The sequence below is a fragment of the Phacochoerus africanus genome, chromosome 2 (assembly GCF_016906955.1).
Source record: "Phacochoerus africanus isolate WHEZ1 chromosome 2, ROS_Pafr_v1, whole genome shotgun sequence".
NCBI lineage: Eukaryota > Metazoa > Chordata > Mammalia > Artiodactyla > Suidae > Phacochoerus > Phacochoerus africanus.
In genome coordinates, this window is record NC_062545.1 from 271,970,871 (window position 1) to 271,995,907 (window position 25,037).

The window sequence follows — 25,037 nt, forward strand, 5'->3', positions numbered from 1 at the left end:
TGCACAAAATCCCACCCACAGCAAGTTGGTGGCAGAGAGAGGCCAGAACCAGACAGAGGGTGACTGAGGCATGGATTCTGGGGACTGTGCTGGCCAGATAGTCCCCCAGCCCCTCCTCAGATCCTGCCCAGAGGCTTTGAGGCCAAGAGCCACCTGGAACTCCTCCTTCTCTGTTGAAAGAGGCCCCAAAAGATCCTCTGGGCCTGAAACCCCTCAGGACCCCAGAGATTACCCACATATCCATCTCCCAGATGGTGATTGTGTAGAAGATGATAAAAACCAGCCCTGGAGTTCCCGTTGTGGTGCAGCAGAAACAAATCCGACTAGTATCCATGAGGATGCAGGTTCAATCCCTGGCCTTGCTCAGTGGGATAAGGATCTGGTGTTGCCATGAGCTTGGGTGTAGGTCACAGATGAGGCTCGGATCCTTTATTGGTGTAGCTGTGGCTTATGCCTTTAGCTGTTGCTCTGATTTGACCCCTAGCCTAGGAACTTCCATATGCCACCCGTGCAGCCCTAAAAAGCAAAAAAAAAAAAAAAAGCAGCCCTGCCCCCATGAAAAGGCTGTGGGTACCCAGATGGGGGAATGACAATCCTGATGAAAAGAATAGCTCCAATTACTGAGACTCACTGGCACCAGAAGCTGGGCAGAGCACTGGACTCAGACTATGTCTGTTAGTCATTAAACGCCGAGAAGGAAAGTGAGGGTCACAGCTATAAAAGAACTTGCCTGAGGTTCCCAGGTAGAAGGTGATGTATTTACCCAGCATTCTGCACAAGACCAGGACATAGCAGTAGCTGTTCAGTGATGTAGCAGGACAGAGATGAGAGCCTAGGACCATGCAGTTTCCGAACTCATGCACTTGGAGTTCCCTGATGGCCTAGAGGTTGAGGACTCGGAGTTGTCACTGCTGTGGCTCGAATCTGATGGAACGTCTGGCCTGGGAACTTCTGCATGCCGCAGGCACCGCCAAAAACAAAACCAAAAAAACAAAAACAAAAACAAAAACATTCATGCACCTGACCACTAGATCACATCAAGACATTGAAGGCAGCAGCTCCAGATGGTGGAGTGGGTTGAATTTGGAATTTGTCTTGTAGGCACTAGGGAGCCACAGAAGGTGTTTAAGCAAGAGGGTGAGACCAGCTTAGATGGGTGGTTTCTTAGCAACAGCAGCCTGGACATCAGGAGACCTGGATCTGCTCCCAGCTCTGCCACCTGTGACACCAGACAAGGTTCTCATCGTTGGGATTTTAGTTTCCCCATCTGTGGGGATGCGGGTGAGTAGTACGTCAAAGGATCTGCCTTAGAAATTTTCTGACAGTGTGGTGGGAATGTAAACTGATAAAACCACTATGGAAAACAGTATGGAGGTACCTCAGAAACCTAAATACAGAACTACCATATGACCCAGCAATCCCACTCTTGGGCACATATCTGGACAAAACTCTCCTTGAAAAAGACACATGCATCCGTATGTTCATTACAGCACAGTTCACAGTGACCAAGACATGGAAACAACCCAAATGTCCATCAGCAGATGAATGGATTAAGAAGATGTGATATATACACACAATGGAATACTACTCAGCCATAAAAAGAACAAAATAATGCCATTTGCAGCAACATGCATGGAACTAGAGACTCTCATACTAAGTGAAGTAAGTCAGAAAGAGAAAGACAAACACCAAATGATATCACTTATATGTGGAACCTAATATATGGCACAAATGAACCTTTCCACAGAAAAGAAACTCATGGACTTAGAGAACGGACTGGTGGTTGCCAAGGGGGAAGGGGAGGGAGTGGGATGGACTGGGAGTCTGGGGTTGACAGATGCAAACTCTTGTATTTGGAGAGAATAAGCAATGAGATCCTGCTGTACAGCACAAGGAACTATATCTAGTCACTTGTGATGGAGCCTGATGGAGGATAATGAGGAAAAAGAATAGGATGTATGACTAGGTCACTTTGCTGTGTAACAGAAATTGACAGAACACTGTAAATCAACTATAATGGAAAAAAATATAAAAAATCTTTAAAAAAAAAATGAAATCCTGGAGTTCCCATCGTGGCACATCGGAACAAAATCTGATTAGGAACCATGAGGTTGTGGGTTCGATCCCTGGCCTCGCACAGTGGATTAAGGATCCGGCATTGCTGTAAGCTGTGGTGTAGGTCACAGACACGGCTTGGATCCCGTGTTGCTGTGGCTGTGACATAGGCCGGCAGCAACAGCTCCGATTCGACCCCTAGCCTGGGAACCTCCATATGCCACAGGTGCAGCCCTAAAAAGACAAAAAGACAAAACAAAACAAAACAAAACAATGGTATCTTAATGTTGATGAAATAAAGCAGAACCGAGAGATCCAGTGTGGACACAGCATCCCCTGGGTAGAGGTGGGACTTTCACACTTCTGACTTCAAGTCTTCTTGTGTGTGTGTGTGTTTTGTTTTGTTTTGTTTTTTTAATACAACAAGCATCTATTACTTTACAGACAAAACGACTGCAACATAATGTCCTCGAAGATGTGTTGCTAAGTGAAATAAGCCAGTCACAAAAAGATAAGTAGTGTATAATTCTAGTTATGCAAAGAATCTAAAGCAGTCAAATTCACAGAAACAGAAAGTAGAATGATGGTTACGAGGGCCCGAGGGGAAGGGGAATTTGGAGCTGCTGTTTATTAGGTAGAGAGTTTCAGATAGGCAAGATGAAAACGTTCTGGGGATCCGCTTCACAACGATGTAAATATATTTAACACGACTAAACTATACACTTAAAACCTGGTAAGTGGTAAATCTCATGTTTTTATTACAATAACAAAATAGATTTTTAACTCAAAAACTGAATAATATTTCAAGTACTCGTTTTGCTTCTTTTCTGGCTGCCTTGCAGCATATGGAGTTCCCGGGCCAGGGATCAGATCTGAGCCACAGTTTTGACCTATGCCGCAGCAGCGGCAAGGCAGGATTCCTGAACTCACTGTGTCGGGCTGGGGATCGAACCCATGTCCCCGGCACTGCAGAGACTCTGCTGATCCTGTTGTGCCTCAGCGGGACTCCTCAAGAACTTGTTGTAATTATTTCCTTTGTTTATGACTGACGGATTTTCCACCAACACTGGGATATTACAGCTTCAGGATTTTTTTTTCCCCTAGCTATAATCTAAAGAAAGAAAGAAGACAGGAAGATAAAGAGGAAGGCAGGCCAGAAGCAGGGAAGGAGAAAGGAAGGAAGGAAGAGAGGATGGGAAAGGAAAAAAGTACATGGAAGAAAAATCTGGAAGATTATACCTTAGACTGTTAACGGGAAATAGGACTGGGTGATGCTCTAGATTTCTATCATCCAGTGTTTGTATGGTTCAAGTTATTTTTAAATATTAAAAAAACACCTAAAATGTAATCACACAAAATGCAACCAATTTTTAAAAAACATTTTTTAAAATATTCTGGTTAAAAAATAATTCCAAGGAACCAACACTGGGGCATACAATCGGGGCAGCGACTCTCTGAGGTTCACGGCTGGACCCACCTGTCCAGCACATGGGGCTCCCATGTGGGGCTGCCCCAGGCGGGCCTGACCGGACCACTGAGCATCCATGGGAAATAGCTGGAGTGGGGCTTAGGGAAACACACGTGGGATTTGCAGCTGGTGGGAGATGCCTCCTCCCCCAGGGAGGGGTAAATGGGTGACAGGGGTACCGGAGGGCTCTGAACCCCAATCTAGGAGGTGGGTTTGGTCCTGGTCACAGTGGCGTTTCAGAGCAAAGCTGGCCATGATGACGGGTCCCATCTGAGGCAGTGAGAGCATGTGTGGTTGAGGACGAGGCCTCTTGCCCTCTCCATCCTCCATCAAAGTCTTATCTGCTGATGCTGAACGGAGCTTGCCCAGGGTCCACCCCCAGCAAACCACTCTTGACTCCCTTCTTCATGCTGCCCGCCCGCCCGCCGTGGGAAAACAGAAGAACCAAGCATTCTGGGAGAAACTCCCCGGAAAAGGCTCTGCCAGGACCCAGATTCCCAGAAGCCTTTGCGTGGGGCCGGAAGTGTGTCGTATTCTCACCTTCCCCTCCCAGGCAGGGCCTCAGGCTCCCCACGTGATGACTTTGCAAGGAGTCCCCTCTCTCGGACACGCTTACCGCCACCATTACTGTGTCTCGTTGCCCCGGGCCTGGACTCTGCAGCCTCCTGGCCTCCTGCTGCCCACCCGGCTGCTGGCTGCCATCTGAGCCAGGACAGCCTCTCCAAGCAGGAAGGATCGAGGCTTGGCCCCGCCTTGGACCACCTGGCCCCAAGCAGTCTCATCTTCCACTGTTCCCTCCTTCTGCAGCCTCCTTACCCAGCGAGGCTCTGGGCCCCTTCTTTTTTCTGTCTTTTTCTAGGGCCACACGTGCTAGGCTAGGGGTCGAATCGGAGCTGTAGCCACCAGCCTAACACCACAGCCACAGCAACGCGGGATCCGAGCCGCGTCTGCAACCTACACCACAGCTCACGGCAATGCCAGATCTTTAACCCACTGAGCAAGGCCAGGGATGGAACCCGCAACCTCATGGTTCCTAGTCAGACTCATTAACCACTGAGCCACAACAGGAACTCCTCTGGGCCCCTTCTTCCCACCCAACATCCCTTCCCGCATCCGTTGCACCTGACACAGCGCCCGGCACGTGGCTGCCTGCTGAGCAAGTGTCCACGTGAACTGAGACAAAAGCAGGGGCCATTCCCGCCGGCCAGTTCCGCGGCCCCCATCCTGCTGGCCCAGTGCCCAGGAGAGCTCTTTCCTGTCCCCAGCAGGCTGCCTGCCCGTGTCTCACAGTCCTTCTTTGTTAGGCCTCTGCTCCCAGGGGCACCTTATCTGCCTAAACAGGGTGTAATCTCCCAGAGTCACGACCCCCTTCCTCCTGCCAACCTGGGGTAAACTGAGCCGTTTTGCTGAAAGGCTGCAGGCGGCGATGAGGCACCCGCGACTCACCACACCCGGCCCAGGGCTGCTCACTCCCTCCTGCTGGGGCCTGCACTTTGGCTGCGGTGCCTTCAGCACCTCTCGGCCCACAGCCAACCTCTGACCCCGCCACCTGCCTTTCCCCCTCAACCCGCTGCTCTGGCCTCCTCCATCCTGTCCCCCACAGCTGCTTCTGTGACAGCGATGACAGCCTCTCCCATCTCCCTTCTCTTCCTGCCAGAAGCTCTTGCCCCCAAACCTTTGCAGGACTCTTCCTGGGAAGAATGTCACCTCCTCCAGAGCCACACTCACGGCACATTGTGTGGTTCTTTGTGGCCCTTACTGCCCTGAACCTGTCCTGGGGCCTCCTCCCTCAATCCCGGGCTCCTTGGGAGCAGTGTCTCCTTTCAGCCAAAAGGGAATTGGGGCTCTGAGAGGGGAAGTGACTTGCTCAAGGTCACACAGACCGGGGAGGCTGGACTGGAAGAGCCAGGTGGGCTTGGTTCCAGAAACCCACGCCCCCGCCCTCACCCCAGCCCCCGACACCCAGCCCCCAGAGCTACCAGGTCTCCACCCCAGCTATAGAAGGTATGACTCACTGGCTGGCTGACAAAGCTGGCCACCCCTCCCCACCTGGAAGGCCCGAAGCCCAGGCCTGTCCAGCCCAGACACAGGAAACGGAGCCAGAGCTTAGGTGTGTTTATTCCTGTACAAATCATTACAAAACCAAGGTTAGGGTAGTGGCCAACATCCCCCCCCCCGCGCCCCAACCTGGGCCCCAATGTGCAATGGCTCATTGCTGGCCTCCTCCTCCTCCACCTGACCCCTCCCATTCCACGGCCTCCACCAGGAAGCCCTCCAGTCTTTCCTTCGAGACTCCAGAAGAGCAGCGTGGGGAAATCCACCCCACTGAGGCCCAGCAATAAAGTGCCTGGTGTAGAGTGAGGGGACAGAACCCAGGTGACAGCTCCCAGTCCCCTTGAGCCTTCCCAGGCCCAGCGAGGGGGAGGCCCCAGCAGCTGAAGACAAAAGGGCTGCAGGAAATCTCAGTTGGGCTGGGATCCCCCCTTTCTCAGCCCCCAAAGCTCCTGAAACAGGTGGAAAACCTCACTGCTGGATGGCAGAAAAGGGGGCCTGGCTCTTTAAGAGCCAAGCTAATGGCAGCTGGACAGCGGGGCTAAGAAAACCGCCAAAGGTTTATCCTTTCCTTTCAAAGTCCCAAAGCCTGAGGGAGCTTGTGTAAAAATACCTTCAAGTTTCCAGGAGGAGGAGGGAAAGAGAACCCCAGACTCTCAGGGAGCTGAGCACCCCAGCAAAGGGTGTGGCTGGAGGAGTCCAGGCTTAACGGAAGGCAGACCCAGGAGGACAGGCCCAAGGTGGTTGCTGAGGAAGGTGGGAGGGTTCTCGGACCTGACACAGACAGAACAATGCCCCGAGAGGGTTCGTCCAAGGTCACTCAAGGCAGAGCCAAGACCCGACACCAGCCTCCCACTCCTGGGACCCACCCCCAACCCCCAAATGCCCCAGCCTGGCCTCCAGACAGCTCCCACCCCCATGCAACCTCTTTCTGGCTCTGGGAAGTGAGGGGACAACACAAGGTTCCCAGCTCCTTGGGACAAGACCCCACTGTCCCAACCAACAGGACGTGATCTGGGGTCCATCCTGGGGCTCTGAACCAAGGCCTCATGGGAAAGGACATGACCTCAGCCTCAGATTACTCAGAAATACCCTGATTGACTCTGCTCAGACCCTGACTGGACAAGAAATACCCTCAACACCTGATTAACCACATAGAAGCCCAAATCCCTGATTGGCCCAGAGGTCCCCCCAGGCGCTGAATGGCTGGAGGATACACCCTCTTCTGGCCTGATTGGCCAGAAGACACTCCGGCCAGCCTTGATTGGGCAGGAGATGGCCCTCGGTCGAGCGGCTGGGCGGAGACCCCTGCTCCTGTGTCCCCTATGAGAGTCCCATGTCGGGGTGGCCTAGGTCCAGGAGGGGTGGGAGAAGGTGATCCCGTACAGCTGGGCCCAGGACGAGAAGACCCTCTTCTCCGTGATGAAGCGGTGGTGGTTGCCCTTGCGGCTGTGCTCGTTCTGGATGTAGGTGACACACTCGTCCGGCCCCTTGGGCTCATAGTAGTGGTAGGGCATGTGCTGTAGTCGTGGCCGCTGGCTGGGGCAGAGCAGATGGGGCCATAAGGGCAAGGTGGACAAGGGTAGGACCCTGCCCTTTCCAGCCCCTGACCTGCTGTAGGGCCTCAGTGGGGGAAATCCCTGCCCCTCCCAGAAACTCAGTTTCCCCATCTGTGAAATGGGTGTAGGGTAGACGCGCTGTGGGACCCTCAATTTTTTTTTTTCTTTTTAGGGCCGCACCTGTGGCATATGGAAGTTCCTGGGCTAGGGGTCAAATTGGAGCTATGGCTGCAGGCCTACACCACAGCCACAGCCACCCTGGATCTGAGCCGCCTCTGTGACCTACGCCAAAGCTTGTGGCAATGCCAGATCCTTAACTCACTGAGTGAGGCCAGGGATCAAACCCACATCCTCATGGAGACTATATCGGGTTAACTCGCTGAGCCACAACAGGAACTCCAATTTTTTTTTTTTTTTAATGCAGTAGAAACATCCTTTCCCCAAGAGGGTGGCACTGTGGGGTGAGTGGTAAGGACTGTAGGTTCTGGAGCCTGGCCCCCACCCCTTACTGTTTATGGGAACTGAGGCTGCTCACAAAACCTCCTCCTCCCCCTTCATAGTTTTTCTCATCTGTGAAATGGACAGAATAGTGCACCTTTTCCTTAGGATCACTATAAGGCATAAATAAGATAATAAAAAGCCACGCTTGGGGAGTTCTCGTTGTGGCACAGCAGAAATGAATCCGACTAGTATCCATGAGGATGTAGGTTCAATCCCTGACCTTGTTCAGTGGGTTAAGGATCCGGCGTTGCCGTGAACTGTGGTGTAGGTCACAGTGTGCTTTGGATCCCGCATTGCTGTGGCTGTGGCGTAGACCAACAGCTGCAGCTCCGATTCAACCCTTAGCCTGGGGGCCTCCATGTGTCATAGGTGTGGCCCTAAAAAGCAAAGAAAAAAAAAAAAAAAAGCCAGGCTTGATACATGGTCAGCACTCAGTAAAAAAAATAGCTGTCACCTACTGGGCTTTTCATATAGTAATAATAAAAATAGTTATTATTAATATACTAGATGCTGGTTTATGGGACAGAGGCCCCTGAGGTAGTTCCAAAGATCCTAGATTTCTGCAAAGAGGTTCACAGGCCAGAAAATAGAGGCCCTCGAAGGCACCTCAGCCAAGGTTTCCAGGACCCCAGCTCACCCTGTGGCCAGTGGCTGGGCACCACCGTGGGGATGCTCACCTGCAGTAGTCGGGGGGGACCATGCCATAGACGTGCACGTGGTCACACAACTCCACCGCAATCACCATGGTGAACCAGCCTGTGCTCAACCACGAATGGGACTTTTCCCTGGGGGCAGAGGGGGTCACGATGAGGGGCCAGGCAGGCAGGGGTGAGGCAGGCAGGGAGGAAGGGTGAGCCCGCACGGAATTTCCCAGAACAACCCCCACCCAATCATGGGGCCCTCCCCCCCACTTAAATTACCCCCTGACCACCCTGCCGTGGGAGCACAGGCAAGCTGGCAGAGTGCTTGTCTGGACAGAGATGATGAATGTGGAAAGGGGTCCTTTGAGGAAAAGAATAGGAAGAGGGCATGCTGGGAATTAACTCGTGGGAAGACTGGTCCCTCTTGGGCACGCTGGGAGTGACCAGGACCACAGAGCATGGTAGGTGGAAGCCGCTGTGTACACACTAAGCACAAACTCCTAAGGGGAGATTTATGGCCAGTGCAATAAGGCAAGAAAAAGAAATAAGAGGCATATAGATTGGAAAGGAAAAATCGAAACTGCTTATTTCGATATCTTTTCGCTATGACCATTTGCAGAGAAAATCCCAAAGAATCTACAAAAATCTCCTAGAACTAATAAGTAAATTTAGCAGGACTACAGGATATAAGGTCAACACACAAAAATCAATCATATTTCTATCTACTAGCAATGAATAATTAGAAACAAAAAAATTTAAATGCTATATACAATAGCTCAAAAAAATTAAAAATATTTAGGTAGAAATCAGGAGTTCCCATCATGGCACAGTGGTTAACGAATCCGACTAGGAACCGTGAGGTTGCGGGTTCGGTCCCTGCCCTTGCTCAGTGGGTTAATGATCCGGTGTTGCCGTGAGCTGTGGTGTAGGTTGCAGATGCCGCTCGGATCCCACGTTGCTGTGGCTCTGGCGTAGGCCGGTGGCTACAGCTCCAATTCGACCCCTAGCCTTGGAACCTCCATATGCCGCGGGAGCGGCCCAAGAAATAGCAAAAAGACAAAAATAAATAAATAAAATAAATAAATAAATAGAAATCAAACAATATATGGATCTCTATGTGGGACATATTAGGTTAAATAAAAATATATTAAATTTGGAGTTCCCATGGTGGCTTAGTGGGTTAAGAATCTGACTAGTATCTATGAGGACATGGGTTTGAGCCCCAGCCTCACGCAGTGGGTTAAGGATCTGGCATTGCTGTGAGCTGCAGTGTTAAGTCACAGACACAGGTCGGATATGGCATTGCTGTGATTGTGGCTGTGGCGGGCAGCTGCAGCTCCCATTTGACCCCTAGCCTAGGAACTTTCACATGCTGCAGGTGCGACCCTAAAAAGATTTAAATATATATATATGTATGAATATACATATATATATAATTTAATTTCACTTATTCCTTTCATTTTTTTTTTTTTCCATTTTTGACCACCCCACAGTATATGGAGTCCCTGGACCAGGGATTAGATCTGAGCCACAGTTGAGACCTAAGGCACAGCTGTGACAACACCAGATCCTTAACCCACTGTGCCAGGCTGGGAATTGAACCCATGTCCCAGTGCTCTCAAGATGCTGCCAATCCCATTTGCCACAGCAGGAACTCCATCACTTATTTCTTTTTCTTTTATTTTTTTAAATTTTATAGCTGCACCCGAGGCATATGAAAGTCCCCAGGCCAGTAATGAATTTGAACTGCAGCTGTGACCTGCAGCTGCAGGCAATGCCAGATCCTTTCACCCACTTCACCAGGCCAAGGATCAAATTCGCCACTCTGCAGTGATCCAAGCCACTGCAGCTGGATTCTGAACCTACTGCGTCACAGCGAGAACGCCTCTTTTTACTTCTTAAACGTGGCTACTCTAAAACTTTTAATTACTTATGTGGCTCACATGATATTTCTATGGGAGAGCCCTGGAGTAGCTTCTCTAAGGCGATGCGTCAGAACGGCACATGCTCTTAGAATAGAGCATGCTGGAAGCAACTGCGTGCTTACAGCAGGATGTGCAGAGCACGGTCAACGTTTTCCATGCGGCATGGGGAGCTCGCCTACAAAGACACTAGCAATGACCGTGCAACCTTAGGGCAGAACACGCTGGAAGCCCTTGTTCTTCCAGAGCAAGGCACGCCCTCCTTGGGGAGATGTGGCCGCGCAGAGCGTGCTGGGAATGACTCACGCTAAGAGCTGGACCTGAAGCGAAGTCCCCTAGGAAACCCGATCAGAAGGTGGCCGGAAGTGCCCACACCCCCAGAGCAGTGCATGCCGGGAGCAACAGGCCCTCTGAGCGGAGCCGGCCGAGAGGGAGGCCAGGGCCGGCCAGGGGGAGCGAGCCGGAGGCTGGTACCTGTCCTTGCCTGTCTCACTCCGGAAGAGGTCGTCAAACTGGCGCATGCGCCCGAGAGACACGGCGTAGGCCTCCAGGTTGGGGAAGACCAGGCCTGCCCGCTGGATGACGCGCACCAGGCTGCCCTGCGGCTTCTGCATCTTGTTCGGGGGACCCCAGAAGATGAACACGGTTTCAGGGGTCCGGTTGACAAACTCCTGGGGCTTCCGCAGCACACGGAATACACTGGAATGGGCCACCACGCGAAAGGTGGTTTTGTTGCCCACATCGGCTGAGTAGCCCGTGGTGGGTGCGTCATTCATGCGGATCGTGCACTCGGCCCGCTCGATCTCGGGGCCCAGCTTGGTGCCCAGCAGGTGGCTAGAGCTGGTGACAATCACACACTGGTGGCACCGGGAGGGCAGTGTCTGGGGGAATAAGGAAAGCCAACACTGTTAGGATCACTCAATGCCAGACTCCGTGCTCCATACAGCCAGGCCTCCAGGAGGCAGGCATATGATGCCCATTTTAAAGACAGGGAAACTGAGGCCCGTTCCTTCAACATTCACGTATTCGCAGCAAGCTGGCTAATGGCCAAGTACATGGGACAGAACAATGAACCAAAGAGACCGCACTCGTGCCTATACGAAGCTCACGAATGGGGAGACAGACAATGAACAAGTAAATGATAACACCCGCTGGTAAGTTAAACATGCTAGGAAGGAAATGAAAAAGGGGCAGGGGATCAAGAGTGGCAGGAGCAAGGGCTGCTCTAGGAAAGTCACGCAGGGCGACCTTTCTGAGCTGACATCTGGAGGATGAAACGGAACCTCGGAGGAGAAAGCATTCATGTAGGAGAAAGAGCAAAACCAGAAGCTCTGAAGTGGGATGACCATGGTGCAGCAAGAAACAAAAGAAGGCTGCTTGGCTGGGGCAGAGTTAAGGAACGGGACAGCACAGCATGCAAGGATGTCCCCAAGGTCACACAGCCGAGGAGTGCAGGGCCAGGATTTGAACCCAGGTCCATGTGGCCATGGAGCCTCAGCCCAACTCCCCAGAGGAGACATCCTTCCCTATCACCCACGCACGGGACACCGCCTCATCAGTAGGAAAGGGTGTGGAAGCTGCCCTGAGCCTGTTTTCCCATTGGTGAAATGAAGGGGTTGGACCCACACGCTGTCCGAAGCCTATTTTCTGCCCGTGGAATTCCCACGCACCCTTCAAGGCTAAGCTCAGCTGCCACCCGCTCCAGGCAGCCTTCTCTGAGCCCCTACTCCAGGATCCAGCAACAGGTCCCCTGAACCTGGCTTGGCCAGCTTTCCTGAGCTCTGCTTTTCCGCCTTCCCCCAAGCAGGCTGGAAACAGCTACAAGCCAAGCTCGGTCTCATCCCCTTCTTCGAAGTCACCCACACTCTAGCTGTCCCTTTTCTCCCGGTTCCGGTTCCGCCTTTTGAATTTCTCTTTCAAGGGTCCTTAGCGTAGACAAAAGTCTCAACTAGGTGTTAATCTGTTTCTAAACACCTGCTAATAGGCTCCTTTCCAGGCTCTACACGCTGAGTATACAAAGCCCTGAGAGATCTAGAAGGGTTGGTGAGGGGGTAGGGGGCCAGGGAGACCTCTTCCTGGAAGGTGGAGCCCATGCCTGAAGCCAATAATTTTCTCCCTGACTCCAGGGAGAACCTCAGGGCTCAGAGGCCTGCAGGGTGAACCCCAGCAATACAGTCTGAGTTTCGTGGCTACCCAAGGCAAATAGAAGCAAAACATCTGGCCTCTCTACACAGCTCTAACTCAGCAGGTGTTGGGGAAATACCCTGGGTCCTCCCCTCCCATGCTGTGTGGCCTTGGGCAAGTGGCTTCACCTCTCTGAGCCTCGGTTTCCCTGTCTCTTCAAGGAGATAAGGCCAACCGCACATCCCCGGGTATGAGGATCACGGCTGATCACAGCGCCCAGCACACAGCAGGCAACTGACAATGGGTAGCCGTTACTATTACTGTTGTGCGGTCAAGTACCCTAGCATCCTGCTCCCAAACCCTGTGTAGACCACCCCCCCCCCCCACAGAGACAGAGATCGGTGAAAACTAGAGAGCTTTCCAAAGGGATTCTGACTTGGGAGATGACAGGGCATTAGCACTAAGGGTGACACCTTAGAGAGTACTGAGCCCCAGAAAGCAAGGGGGTACTGATCCAAGGTCACACAGCAAACAAGGGGCTGAAGGCTCTGGATTCCTGGGGTCCACCCTTTTCTTTAGGAGGGATAGAGGACGTAAGAAAAGAAGCAGAGGAGTTCCCATTGTGGCGCAGTGGTTAACGAATCCGACTAGGAACCATGAGGTTGCGGGCTCGATCCCTGGCCTCGCTCAGTGGGTTAAGGCTCCGGCATTGCCGTGAGCTGTGGTGTAGGCTGCAGACGCGGCTCGGATCCCGCGTTGCTGTGGCTGTGGTGTAGGCTGGTGGTTACAGCTCCGATTCGATCCCTGGCCTGGGACCCTCCATATGCCACAGGAAGCGGCCCTAGAAAAGGAAAAAAAAAAAAAAGAAAAGAGGTGGAAGAGGAGGAGGTGGGAGCGGCGATGGTGGGCGACGGGGGTGGTGGGTCACCAGGCAGCCCCCAGGAAGCTCCCCAAAGCAGCTGCCCTACCTTGTTGCCGAGCAGGGGGACGTAGCCATCGGTGATGCTCCATTTCTTGAGGTTGACGGGCCGGCGGGTGCGGCCCAGCTGGGAGCCGTAATGAAAGACCTCACTGGCGCTGTTGGAGCTGTAGAGGATGAGGATGGTGATGAGGGCAAAGAGGATCACGAACACTGCCGACCGCTGCTCCTGGAGAGGGGAGAGGCCAGTGAGGGCCCGGCTGCCCGGCAGGCTCCTGCTCTTCGTTCCAGACCAGTCCGGGCACCACCTCCTCCAGGAAGGCCTCCTCCAGCCCCCTGAGAACCACCCATCACAGCACCCATTACACTGGATTCGAAACTGCCCTCCCCCTCAATTAGACTATGAGTTCTGAGGGCGGGGACAAAGTCAGCCTTGATCCCCCCCCTGTATCTCAGCTCCCAGGACGGGCCCGGAGTGCGGAAGGATGCTGGGAGACATGTGGGACCTTCAAACGAGAGGGTCCAGGTCTTTCCCAAACAGTCTCCCAGAAACGCCTGTCATTCATTTAAACCAGCGTGGAAAGGTTCTGGTCAGGAATCGGGATGCGTGGGTAGCTGGTGTACCAACATGCAGCAAAGGGCGGGGAGTGGGATCTCCAGAGCAGCCACTGGGATTTATTTGCCCAAGGGCTGCAAGGGTAGATGGGACCTGGGAGTCCTGGCTCCCTGTGCCGGGCCCCCTGTGCTGGGTATCAATGTATTGCTTCTCAGTCCAGTTTTGCTCTTTTGCCTCCTCTGTGAAAATGCATCTGGCCCTGGACACGGTTTTCCCGGCCCGCCAACTGCATAATAATCTTTGCCAGTAGAGGGCGCTGCAGAGGCATCGCAGAAGGAAAGGCGTTTGTTGCCTGCTTCTGGGGGCTTTGTGCCTGGTTCTGGCCCATTTGCTCCTACAGGGCTCATGGCTTTTCCAGTACATGATCCAGAGCTGAGGGGCCAGTAGCTTCCTCCAGCATCCCCCTCAGGCCGTTTCGAAGCAGTGGGCCTCTGACTCCTGCTGTGATCACAGCTTCTCCTAGTTGAGTTCATGTGACACACTCAACCACCTGTAACACCCAAAGCACATAAGCTTCCCCTCCCTGGAGCCATTCTGCATGATGCCTGAAGTGCCTCTTGGGAGTTATCACTGGTGAACAGCCTTTCCTGTAACCTGGCGGGTGGATTTATGAACACCCCACCACAGTGCGTTCTCTGCTATCCAGTGGGCCATAACAGTGTCCTCTCCAGCAAGGCCTGGATGTCAGCCCTGAGGGGTAGTGGCTGCTCCTTACATCTGCGATTCCTGTATCCTGCAGAGTTCCAGTGACTTGTTACTCGGATGCCCGATTATAGTTGAGAATTCTTTACATGAAACATCCTCTGTTCAAATTACTGTGTGGTTTCTTCTCCGGATTGAACCCAGACACAACCACAGTACCCCACCCCCTGGCACTCAGCCTGTGCCAAAGCTGTGGTGCAGTGGATCCTGGGAAAAGGGTGTGCAGGGCCAGACACATAGTAGGTGCTCAAGAAAGCATAAATGAGTGGATGATGGGGAACCCTGGCCCCCTCAGAAGTGATGCTTGAAACACTGTCATCTTTGATGACTGCCCCTTCTCCCAGCCCCCCATGCACCCCCACCCCTCCACCCCCACCTCCTGCACAGGACTCTACAGTCATATACTCGGTTGATCCTTTACCGCAGATGGACCAGGCAAGCCTCAGAGGGCAGAGGTAGACATGGGCTCAGAGCAAGGCAGGAGCTTGCCCAAAGCCACAGAGATCCATGGCCACAGCAGGGCTCACACCAGGGCCTCCCAGGCATCGGCTGCTCCTCCGCAGGGAAGAAAGAATTGTGATGGCCTGGGTCTGAGGCGGATACAGAGGAACCCATTTCGTGGAGGAAAATAAGACGCTGAGATGGGGACAAGAAATGAAGGGGGGGAGTTCCCGTTGTGGCTCAGTGGTTAACGAATCCGACTAGGAACCATGAGGTTGCGGGCTCCATCTCTGGCCTTGCTCAGTGGGTTAAGGATCTGGTGTTGCCGTGAGCTGTGGTGTAGGTCGCAGACACAGCTGGGATCCCGTGTTGCTGTGGCTCTGGCGTAGGCTGGTGGCTACAGCTCCGATTCAACCCCTAGCCTGGGAACCTCCATATGCCACGGGAAGCAGCCCTAGAAAAGGCAAAAAGACAAAAAAAAAAAGAAGAAGGGGGACTTACTTTGTTGCTACTCATCTCTCTCCGGCGGCGTCTGCTGAGGGGCAGGGGCCAGCGTCCTGCAGGGGGCCCAGGGGTCAGGGATGTGGGCTCACACCTGCAAGTCACAGAAGGGGTTATGGCCCGAGCGCCATCCCATAGGTCCAGCTGGTTCTAGGCTACACCCTCCCCACCCCACCAGCTCTCCTGCCCACCCATGACTTCAAGGCTCAGGACTGTGCTCATTTTGCAGATGGAGATGCCGTGGCCCAGAAAGGGCAGGAACCAGCCTGAGGTCACAAAGCCAGGTGGCGGCAGAGCCCTGCCTCTCTCCCTGCCCTGTGTTCTCTCTCACTCTGCTCCTGAGCAGGGACCTCCACACACCAAGGCTCTCGAAGGCAGCCTGCAGGCCTAAAGCTGGCTCCTCTGCTGAGGGCCTGCCACCCACCCAGCTGGAGCCCTAGTCACACCCCAACTGTAAACCTTGCCTTTTGTTTTGTTCCTTTTTTTTTTTTTTTTTTTTTTAGGGCCCCACCTGTGGCATATGGCAGTTCCCAGGCTAGGGGCTGGAAGTTCCCAGGCCAGGGGATGGAAATTCCCAGGCTAGGGGTCAAATGGGAGCTGTAGCTGCCAGCTTACACCACAACCACAGCAGTGCCACATCTGTGACCTACACTGCAGCTCATGGCAAGGCCAGATCATTAACCCACTGAGCGGGGCCAGGGATCGAACCTGCATCCTCAAGGATACTCGTGGGGTTCTTAACCTGTTGAGCCACATTGGAAACTCCTGCCTTTTTGTTCCCGAGGCTTTGAAATAAAGCAACATTTCTTGTAGGGCCCCAAATTCCTCAGCGCTCACACCCTTCTGGGTCTCGCATACAGTGGTCCCTCTGACAGGGACACCCACCAGTACCCTGCTCAGGCAACTCATCCTGCAAGCCTAGGGTGGGCCAGGAATGTCCCGTGTGCCACCTCCCCGATGGGCTGAGAGCTCTCTGAGGGCGCAGGCGGCACAGGGCCTCACTCACATTCTCCACTGTGCTCCAGGGCCCTGGAGATGGATGCAGGAGGACCACTGAAGGACTTCGTTGTTGGTTTTTTTTTTCGTTTTGACTTCGCGCATTATTAAGTAAGATCTTGGGGGTTAAGGGCTCAGAGTCATCTGTCCGATGGCTATAATCACAGCCCCACCCTCAGAGGCGGGGGGGCGGGGGGGGGGCGGGAGGGGCGGTGTCTCAGGGGACCAAGCAGCCTTGGGTAGCCCTTCCCTCCTGCCCCAGCCCCAGGGGCCTCGGTCACCTCTGCTCCTCCCTCCCCAAAAGACCCCCCCCCCCAATCCACGCAGGGCGCAACTTCTCTGCAGATCTCAATGTCCCCACCTGTCAAAAGGGAGAAAGTACTTGTGTCCAGCCACCTCCAGCAGAATCGAGGCCAGAAGCCACTAAGAGAAGGAGAGCACCAAGAGGGAGAAACTGGGGCCCAGGGGCTCCCCAGCTCCGTCCTCCCCTCCGAGGCCTCCCAGCTCCCGCCACTATCTCCGCCCCCTGACCTAGCAGCTGTTTACTCCTACTCTGTCACCAGGAAGAGCCGGAGAACCCCAGGCCAAAGGAGGTGCCCCCACGCCACTCCTGATTGGTTAGGCCCTAGCCCCTCCCACTGCCTAACCCCGCCCCCTCTCCTGGGGCCCCCCCCGCCCCCCCCCCCCCCCCCCCCCCCCCGCGACCGCCTCCAAGCCCTGCTTCAGGTTTCGCTGCAGCCAGACTTCAAAGCCAGTCGGGGAGGCCCCGCGACTTTCATCGGCGATTCTCATCGGGTCCGGTCCCTGCGGTCCAGATCAGGAAACTGAGGCTCATCAGAAGGGAGGTGCGGCGTGTCCTTGGTCTCATAGCCCCTTAGGGCAGAAGTCGTCCAGAATCCCTGGGTCCCCCATCTGCCCGGACGCCTCTGGCATTCCAGCTGCCTCTCTGAGCTGAGCCTCCCCTCTCACTCCCTTTCCTTCACTAAGCTCCAGACACACCAGGAGCACTCCAGTTCCCAGGCCCAGCCCCCACTTGCCCACCTTTGCCTGAGCAGTGCCCTCAGCCAGGGCCACTGTGCCCTTGGTCGGCCCCATCACAGTCCTGCTCTGAGAAGGCCGTGATCAGTACAGCTTCTCAAGTTCAAGTGGGAATCCCGGTTCCACCACTTACTGGCTGAGGGGCCTCGGACAAGCCATGGGACCTCTCTGAGCCTCAGTTTCCTCATCTGTGAAATGGAATAATAAGAATAGGTAACTCACAAAGTTGTTAGGCTTCAAGCAGATGTGGCAAGGGTTTGAAAGTGCTTCGTCAATGCCAGCCACTGTTAGTTTTCTGGTTATTCATTGTTCAAGGCCTGCCTGTCCATGAGCTTGCCCCAATCCTCTGATGCCTAGCTGGGAAACTTCCCTCTAATATCAATGAAGGCCGAGGCCTTGCTAAGCACCACCCACTCACTGAATCTTCCTGGTAATTCTGCACAGTAGGGGCTCTTATCCCCACTTCACAGATGAGAAGACTGAGGTTCAGAGAGCAGAGCGCTGTCCAGAGCTTGCTGGGGAGCCTTGTTTCCTGGTCCCAGGGTTGAGCCTGACCAGATCTCCCTCAAGGATCCCTCAGGGCTGGAACTGACGAGAGGCCACGACTGTGCACCCAGCCCCCGGCCCAGCACCAGGGAGCAGGCGTGTTGGGGAGCAACTTGCTCAGACTAGGGAGGCTGCAGCCCAGAGCTCTGAGCCAGGAGCGTGGTCTCGGCCCCAAGGTGGGCCGCGCGCCGAGGGGCTGAATCATGGGCTAACCGGTGGGGGCCACACCCTGCCCTCTGTTTGGGGGCTTTGCTTCTCCTAGCTCAGGGAGTCCTGCAGGGTCAGGACACCCCGATGAGCCGCGTGGGAGGAGAGCTCCCCGAAGTCGGGGGAGGGGAGCTCCTATTTCCATATGAGGGGGGCCCGAAACCGTGGGTCCACCTGGGAGGGGGGCGACTCACCCTCTGCGCACCGACTCCCCTGACCTCCCCCCCAGCTCCAGCACTCTGGGGAGTCCAGAGCTCCAGCCTCAGCTGGGAAGAGAAGGGAGGCAGGAAGGCGGCAGGGTCTCCGAGCTCTAAGGGGGAAGTCAGCGGCAGGAGGCCCCGCGAACCCCACGACAGCCCTTGGGCGCGAGGACCAGGATCTCCAGGCGCAGTTGCCAAGAGTGAGTGGGTCTAAAGGAGCCCCGGGGGCCCCCGCATCAATCTCCATCCTCAGCGGCTCCCGACCCCCCACACCAGGGGCGCTGACAGCGCCCCCTTCCCGCTGCCCGCCCCCGCGCGGCGCCCGCTCACCTCCCCGGGGGAGCGCCCGGCCCCCGGCGGCCCCCGAGCCCCCTCACGTGGCGCCGGGAGCCGAGAGCCGGGGTCCGTGCTCCTCTGGCCGCCCAGGCCCCGCCGCAGCCCCGGCCCGCCGGGTCCTAGCGCCGCCGCTCGCCGCTGGGGCCCAGGCCTGGGAGGCAGGCGGAGCCTTGAGGGGCCGCGGATGGCTCCGCCCCCGTACGGTGCAAGCGGGGAGTGGGTGAGCGAGGCGACCCCGGGTCCCCGGGCACCGGAGCGCCTCGATTACGCCTCTGGGCAGCCTGTATGGACAATAACAACAGGCCTCGGAGAACCTTTAGTGTGGGTCAGGCCCACTTCTACCTCTGTTTACTGGCGCCACGACTGGGATGGAGAAACTGAGTCCCAGAGCGTAAGGACGCTTGGAATCAGCAGAGTTTCAGGGGCGTCCCTACCCGGGGGCCTCCAGTGCCCGACACCCAGTAGTCACCCTGGGTAAACTCAGGGGTCCAAGTTCAGCTCTGCCATCTACTAGCTCTGCAGCCTTGGCACGTTACGCTTCCCGGGGCTCCGGAAAATCGGGAGAACCACCTCACCAGCTGTGGTTAGGACTTAAACTGTTGCATTACTTCTTATAATTATCTGGATTTTCATCACATCATTTTATGTCATAGTGGAAAATAAGTAGCTACGCTGGACGCCTGGTTACCCTGCCCTGCTGAAATGTAAGATTCAGTTCAATAGGCACGCACTGGAAGATTTGTCCAGGATGTGTAAGTGAAGAAAGCAAGTCTAAAAAAATGCATTTCTAGGAGTTCCCATCTTGGCGCAGAGGAAACGAATCTGACTAGGAACCATGAGGATGCCAGTTCGATCCCTAGCCTCGCTCATGCGTTAAGGATCAGGCATTTCTGTGAACTGTGGTGGAGGTCACAGATGTGGTTCAGATCTGGCGTTGCTGTGGCTCTGGGGTAGGCCGGCAGCTGTAGCTCCGATTGGACCCCTAGCCTGGGAACTTCCATATGCCGTGAGTGTGACCCTAAAAAGCAAAAAAATGAAAATAAAAAAAGCGTCTCTATAATCACTTTGGAAAACAAAGTTGGAAAATTTTGCATTCTGCTCCTGGGTGTATACCCTGGAGAAATTCTTGCAAATGTATGCAACAGAGTTCATAGCAGCATTGCTCGAAAGAATATAAAACTGGAGGAGTTCCCATTGTGGCGCAGCAGAAACAAATCCAACTAGGAACCATGAGGTTGCAGGTTTAATCCCTGGCCTCACTCAGTGGGTTAAGGATCCAGCATTGCCGTGAGCTGTGGTGTAGGTTGCAGACACAGCTTGGATCCCAAGTTGCTGGGACTCTGGCGTAGGCCTGCAGCTACAGCTCCAATTAAACCCCTAGCCTGACAACCTCCATGAGCCACAGGTGCGGCTCTCAAAAAAGACCAAAAAAAAAAAAAGAATATAAAACTGGAAATAGTTCATATATCTATGAAGGAGAATGGAATTTTTTTTAACATTAGGACACAGTCACAGGGTGAAATAATATCCTATAGCAGGGGAAGTGACATGGCTAAATCTTACAGACACAAGAAGTGAAAGGGACAAGTTCTGGAAAACCAAGGTAACTACACAATATACTGTTTAACCATAGGCTAGGCAATAGGCCACCTCTCGTAGCCAGAGACAGGAGATAGGTCTTGCCTATCAGAGTGATTGAAGTTTTAAAAGCAAAAGTCAAAAACGTGGAGAACTTGGTAATCTCTGCAGGGAGGCAGGGATGCGAAGAAAGAATAAAAGGAGTGCAATTTATAGTAAGAGTCTGGTCTTTGAGACGTAGGTTCAAGCGGTTCATTATATCATTTTATTAACAAGTTTACTAGTATAATTTACAAGTATAGTGCATGCCTTCTTTAGGGTGTATCACACTATTTAAAAAGGTGAAAAAAAGAAGGAAGAAGATGGGGAGTTCCCGTCTTGTGGCTCAGTGGTAACCAACACGACTAGTATCCATGGGGACTCGGGTTCTATCCCTGGCTTCGTTCAGTGGGTTAAGGATCCATCGTTGCTGTGAGCTGTGGTGTAGGTCGCAGACTCGGCTTGGATCTGGCGTGGCTGTGGCTGTGGCCGGTAGCTACAGCTACGATTCGACCCCTAGCCTGGAAACTTCCATATGCCGGCTCTAAAAAGATAAAAAGAAAAAAAAAAAAAAGAATCTGACAGCAGTGGCTTGGGTTGTTGGGGAGGTGCGGGTTCAATCCCCAGCCCTGTGCAGCAGGTTAAATGATCCCATCCTGGCCCTGGGAACTTCCTTATGTGGTAAGCGCAGACATAAAAAAAAAAAAAAAAAAAAAAAGGAAGAAGAAGATAAACCAAATGAAAATAAAAAGCTACTTTTGCCTATTATAAGTAAAGTGTCAAATAGCAGTTATTTCCAGAATGATAAGATTGTGGGTGGCTGTTTTCTTTTGGCTTAGCTGTATTTTCCAAAATTTTTAAGATAATGGTCACACCATGTTTTTATATTTAAAAACTTATTTTTAATTTATAAAAAATGAACTGCACATATAGCACGATTCCTTTTTCTTTTTCTTCTTTTTTTTTGCTTTTTAGGGCAAGACCTGTGGCATACGGAAGTTCCCAGGCTAGGAACTGTGAATCAGGCTAGGTGTTGAATCAGAGCTGTAGCCACTGGCTTCTGCCACAGCCACAGCAATGTGGGATCTGAGCCACATCTGCGACCTACTCCACAGCTCATGGCAACATCAGATTCCCTGACCCACCGAGTGAGGCCAGGGGTCAAACCCACATCCTCATGGATACTGGTCGGATTGCTTCCACTGCACCACAATGGAAACTCCCCCCAGCGTGATTCCTTTTTTTGTACACTATCTATGCATATATGTTCGTAAATGCACGCAAAAGGCTTCTGGAAGAAGCCATGCAGGGCTACAGGTAGCAGTTTCCCCTGGAAAGTGGATGGGGGTAGGGTGGGTGCTGTTTTTGCTTTATAAACTTCCAGGTGGTCTGCAGTGGACTGATCTGGTAAGTTTATACCACTTTGCTTTTAATTAAAACCAAGGTCAGAAGTTCCCATTGTGGCTCAGCAGTAAGGAGCCTGACTAGTGTCTATGAGGATACAGGTTCGATCCCGGGATTCTCTCAGTGGGTGAAGGATCTGGCATTGCTGTGAGCTATGATGTGGCTCTGATCATTGCTGGGAACTTCCATATGCTGCAGGTGTGGCCTTAAAAAGCAAAAAAAAAAACAAAAGAAGAAGAAGAAGAAGAAGAAGAAAAACAAAGTCATGAGCCACAAAGTGCAGCTTCCAGGTCACAGAGGCAGTGGAGAGGGGTGGTGTGCAGATGGCCAATGGCGCCTGCGAGGCTTCCTGTCCCTCTGGTGTCCACCTCCACCCTCTTCCTGAGCCTCAGCGCCGCCCTCCACACCCGGGCCCTCCTAAGTGCCTAAGGCCACAGGACAGAAAACCACAGAGCAGGGGACAGGGCAGTCGTGTGGGAAGCCTGATGAACCTGACTGCTGGGGGCTCAGAGAAGGGGAGCCCTTTGCTTGGTCACAGGCAGGTGAGAGGCATTGGGTCCCTAGCCCTTCTCCCAGCCCCAGGCCAATGACCCAGATCTCTGGAAATAAAAGGGTGGGACAACCCAGGTCCTGGATCAAATCTAGACCCGGAACCTGGAGCTCCCCTGTCAGGCCTGGCCTGTTTCTGGGCCCCAGGCTTACTCCAGAAGGTTCTGCTCTGGGACTGGCTTCCCTTTCCTGGGCCCCCCAAACAATAACAGGCACTTTGATAATAATAACGAGGATAAGAAAACCCACAGCTCCTGTGTTGGGTGCCTTCTCCTGCGCTAATAAGCACTTTGCAAACACACCTCACTGAATCCTTAAAATAACCTGTGACGTGGCATGGCCGTTACTCCTGCTTTCCAGAAAGAGAAACTGAGGCACAGAGAAGACACAGGGACACCCCCCCACCAAGGGCCTGTCTGCGGAATAACCACAAGCCTTTCTGGCCCCCGAAAGCCCCAGGCATGCCCCATATGCATGTCGGAACCTTCACGAATGGGAGGTTGTGCCAATCCCGACCCTGCCCGGAGCTGGCGGCGGGTCCTTCCGGGAGTCGCTCCCCTATGGTCTGGGGGGTGGCCTCAGCTGCAGCCCTACCTGCCCCCAGAGTGGCGGTCCTAGGTGTGACACCCCCCACACCACCCTTTGGCAATCTTTGCCCTGGTGGGATTTTTGATTCCACAGGAGACTGGAAAAAGCCCTCAGGGGCCTCTGGGCAGTGGGCCTGGGACCAGAAAGTTCCTGCTTCTTCAGAGAAGGAAGCTGGAACAGTCAGGCTGGCCCAGGTGGCACTAGGCATGTGGGCAGTGGGTCTGGGACCAGGAAGTTCCTGCTTCTTCAGAGAAGGAAGCTGGAACAGTCAGGCTGGCCCAGGTGGCACTGGGCATGGGGGCCCACCAGTGCCTGGAAGAGCCAAGGTTTCTTTCCTTGCCTGATTAGATGAAGTTTGAGTGTGAGCTCCTGGCCTATCCCCGAGTTCTTTCTGAGGAGAGCCCTCTTAAGATGCCTCCAGGCCATGAGACTCAACTGCCTTTCCCTCTGTTCTCAGGAGGAATACATGCGCCCCCAGCAGGCCTGCTGAGGAGGCAAAGGAGCCAGGGTACAACAGGAAAAGAGGCCCGGAGAGGGGCCCACACCAAGCTGTCCCCCCTCCAACTCCTCAGAGCTGGGAGGAGGCTCCTGTTCCCCAACTCACCTCCTGGAAACTTCAGGAACTGCAGGGGCAGAGAAGAGGGTCCAGAGAGCGGTCAGCAGGCCCAGGACCCGTCCCCAGTCATCTTCATCGGCCTGGAGGAAGTGGCTGGCAGAAGGCTTGTGCCAGATCACCAGTCCAGAAAGACAATATTTGGGCCAACCCAGCAATAAACACCACCCAACCAAGGGCAGGGCCGAGACAGAGGTACCTCTGTGCACTGGGCCCAAGGGCTGCCAGCATCTCCAGGGAAACAGAGCAGGAGGAGGAGAAGGAAGTTCCTGGGAGGGGGTGGACTTGGAGTCCCAGCAAAACCAGTAGACCCTGGGCCTTGGAGACCCCGGACCCGAGGATAACGCTGTGAACAGAGCCAGCTGAAAGAGGTTGGGAACCTTCCTGCCCACCTGTCTGTCACCACCACGGAGAGCAGGGCCAGGAGAGCAAGGGTCACTCCATTGAAAATGGTGCCTGGGGAGTTCCCGTGATGGCTCAGTGGGTTAAGAATCCGACCCCTGGCCTCGTTCAGTGGGTTCAAAGATCCAGTGTTGCTGTGGCTGTGGTGTTGGCCGGCAGCTGCAGCTCCAATTGGACCCCTAGCCTGGGAACTTCCACATGCTGCAGGTGTGATCCTAAAAAAGCAAAAAACAAAGAAAAGAAAGAAAATGATGGCTGCCACATATCAAGTGCCAGCCTTGGGGACAGGCACTCTACAGTGTTATCGCTTTAAATTCACACAATCCCGTGAATCAGGAACTCCTTTAGTACTTTTTTTCTTTTTTTAATGCCCCCTTGGCATAAGGAAGTTCACAGGGTTGGGGTCCAACTGGAGCTCCAGCTGTCGGCCTACGCCACAGCCACAGCAACGCCAGATCCTTAACCCACTAAGCAGGGCCAGGGATCGAACTCGCATCCTCATGAATGTTAGTTGAGCTCATTACCATTTTAGCCACAAGGGGAACTCCCTTTTAGTACCTTTGACAGATGAGGAAACTGAGGCCTGGAGGGAGGCACTAATCGGCCAAGGTCCCACAGCGGGAAGTGGAGCCAGAATGAGGCAGGTCTGACTCCCCAGCCCTCCCTGAGACCGGAAGTTCCCCCACCAACAGCCCCCGCTCCCGGCCCACCAGGTTTCACCCCATCCTTGCCCCTGCCCAACACCTGTTCAGAGACACTCACCACCACACTCACCACTGCCAGGCTGGCAGCTGTGGCTTGGCTGCCAGCCTCCTCCCTCCCGCAGCAGGCTCCCGGCTTCCCCCAGCTCAGGGCTCTCCTCCCACGCCTGCAGAGGCCTCTGGGCCCACCCGGCACCGGGGAGGAGGAGGCAGGGCACAAAAGGCAGGCCTGTGGGCAGATGCCAGGTCTCCAGCCTCTCCCGAGAAGGCTGCGGGAGGGAGGGGGTGCATCCTGGGTCACCCAGACTCCCAGGCACAAATGGCTACATGATTTATGAG

The 25,037-nt window shown here is 54.0% G+C and overlaps 1 protein-coding gene across 13 annotated transcripts; it reads right to left on the bottom strand.

The window, feature by feature from the left end:
• Window positions 1-5,623: 5,623 nt before the first annotated feature.
• Window positions 5,624-24,068, bottom strand: ST6GALNAC6 (ST6 N-acetylgalactosaminide alpha-2,6-sialyltransferase 6). Of its 13 annotated transcripts, XM_047768500.1 has the most exons (9): window positions 18,819-18,937; window positions 17,539-17,723; window positions 16,859-16,920; window positions 16,508-16,615; window positions 15,502-15,595; window positions 13,291-13,470; window positions 10,673-11,079; window positions 8,313-8,420; window positions 5,624-7,110 (listed from the first exon to the last, which is right to left on the bottom strand). In XM_047768500.1, the coding sequence occupies exons 2-9, from the start codon at window positions 17,590-17,592 to the stop codon at window positions 6,711-6,713; spliced, it is 1,413 nt and encodes a 470-aa protein (XP_047624456.1). In that variant the 5' UTR covers window positions 17,593-17,723; window positions 18,819-18,937; the 3' UTR covers window positions 5,624-6,710. The 13 variants fall into 13 exon arrangements, with proteins under 13 accessions (XP_047624456.1, XP_047624457.1, XP_047624455.1 ...); XM_047768501.1 differs by lacking the exon at window positions 16,859-16,920 and having other exon boundaries at window positions 17,669-17,723; window positions 18,819-18,946; XM_047768499.1 differs by lacking the exon at window positions 18,819-18,937 and having other exon boundaries at window positions 17,539-18,754.
• Between the last annotated feature and the right edge of the window lie 969 nt (window positions 24,069-25,037).

Coding starts and splice junctions, on each gene's coding strand:
- ST6GALNAC6 (XM_047768500.1), bottom strand. CDS start 17,592: ATGGGGCCGACCAAGGGCACAGTGGCCCTGGCTGAGGGCACTGCTCAG. Junction 16,616..16,858: donor TACTTTCTCCCTTTTGACAG/GTGGGGACATTG, acceptor TTAACCCCCAAG/ATCTTACTTAATAATGCGCG. Junction 15,596..16,507: donor CCTGGAGCACAGTGGAGAAT/GTGAGTGAGGCC, acceptor TGTGACTTGCAG/GTGTGAGCCCACATCCCTGA.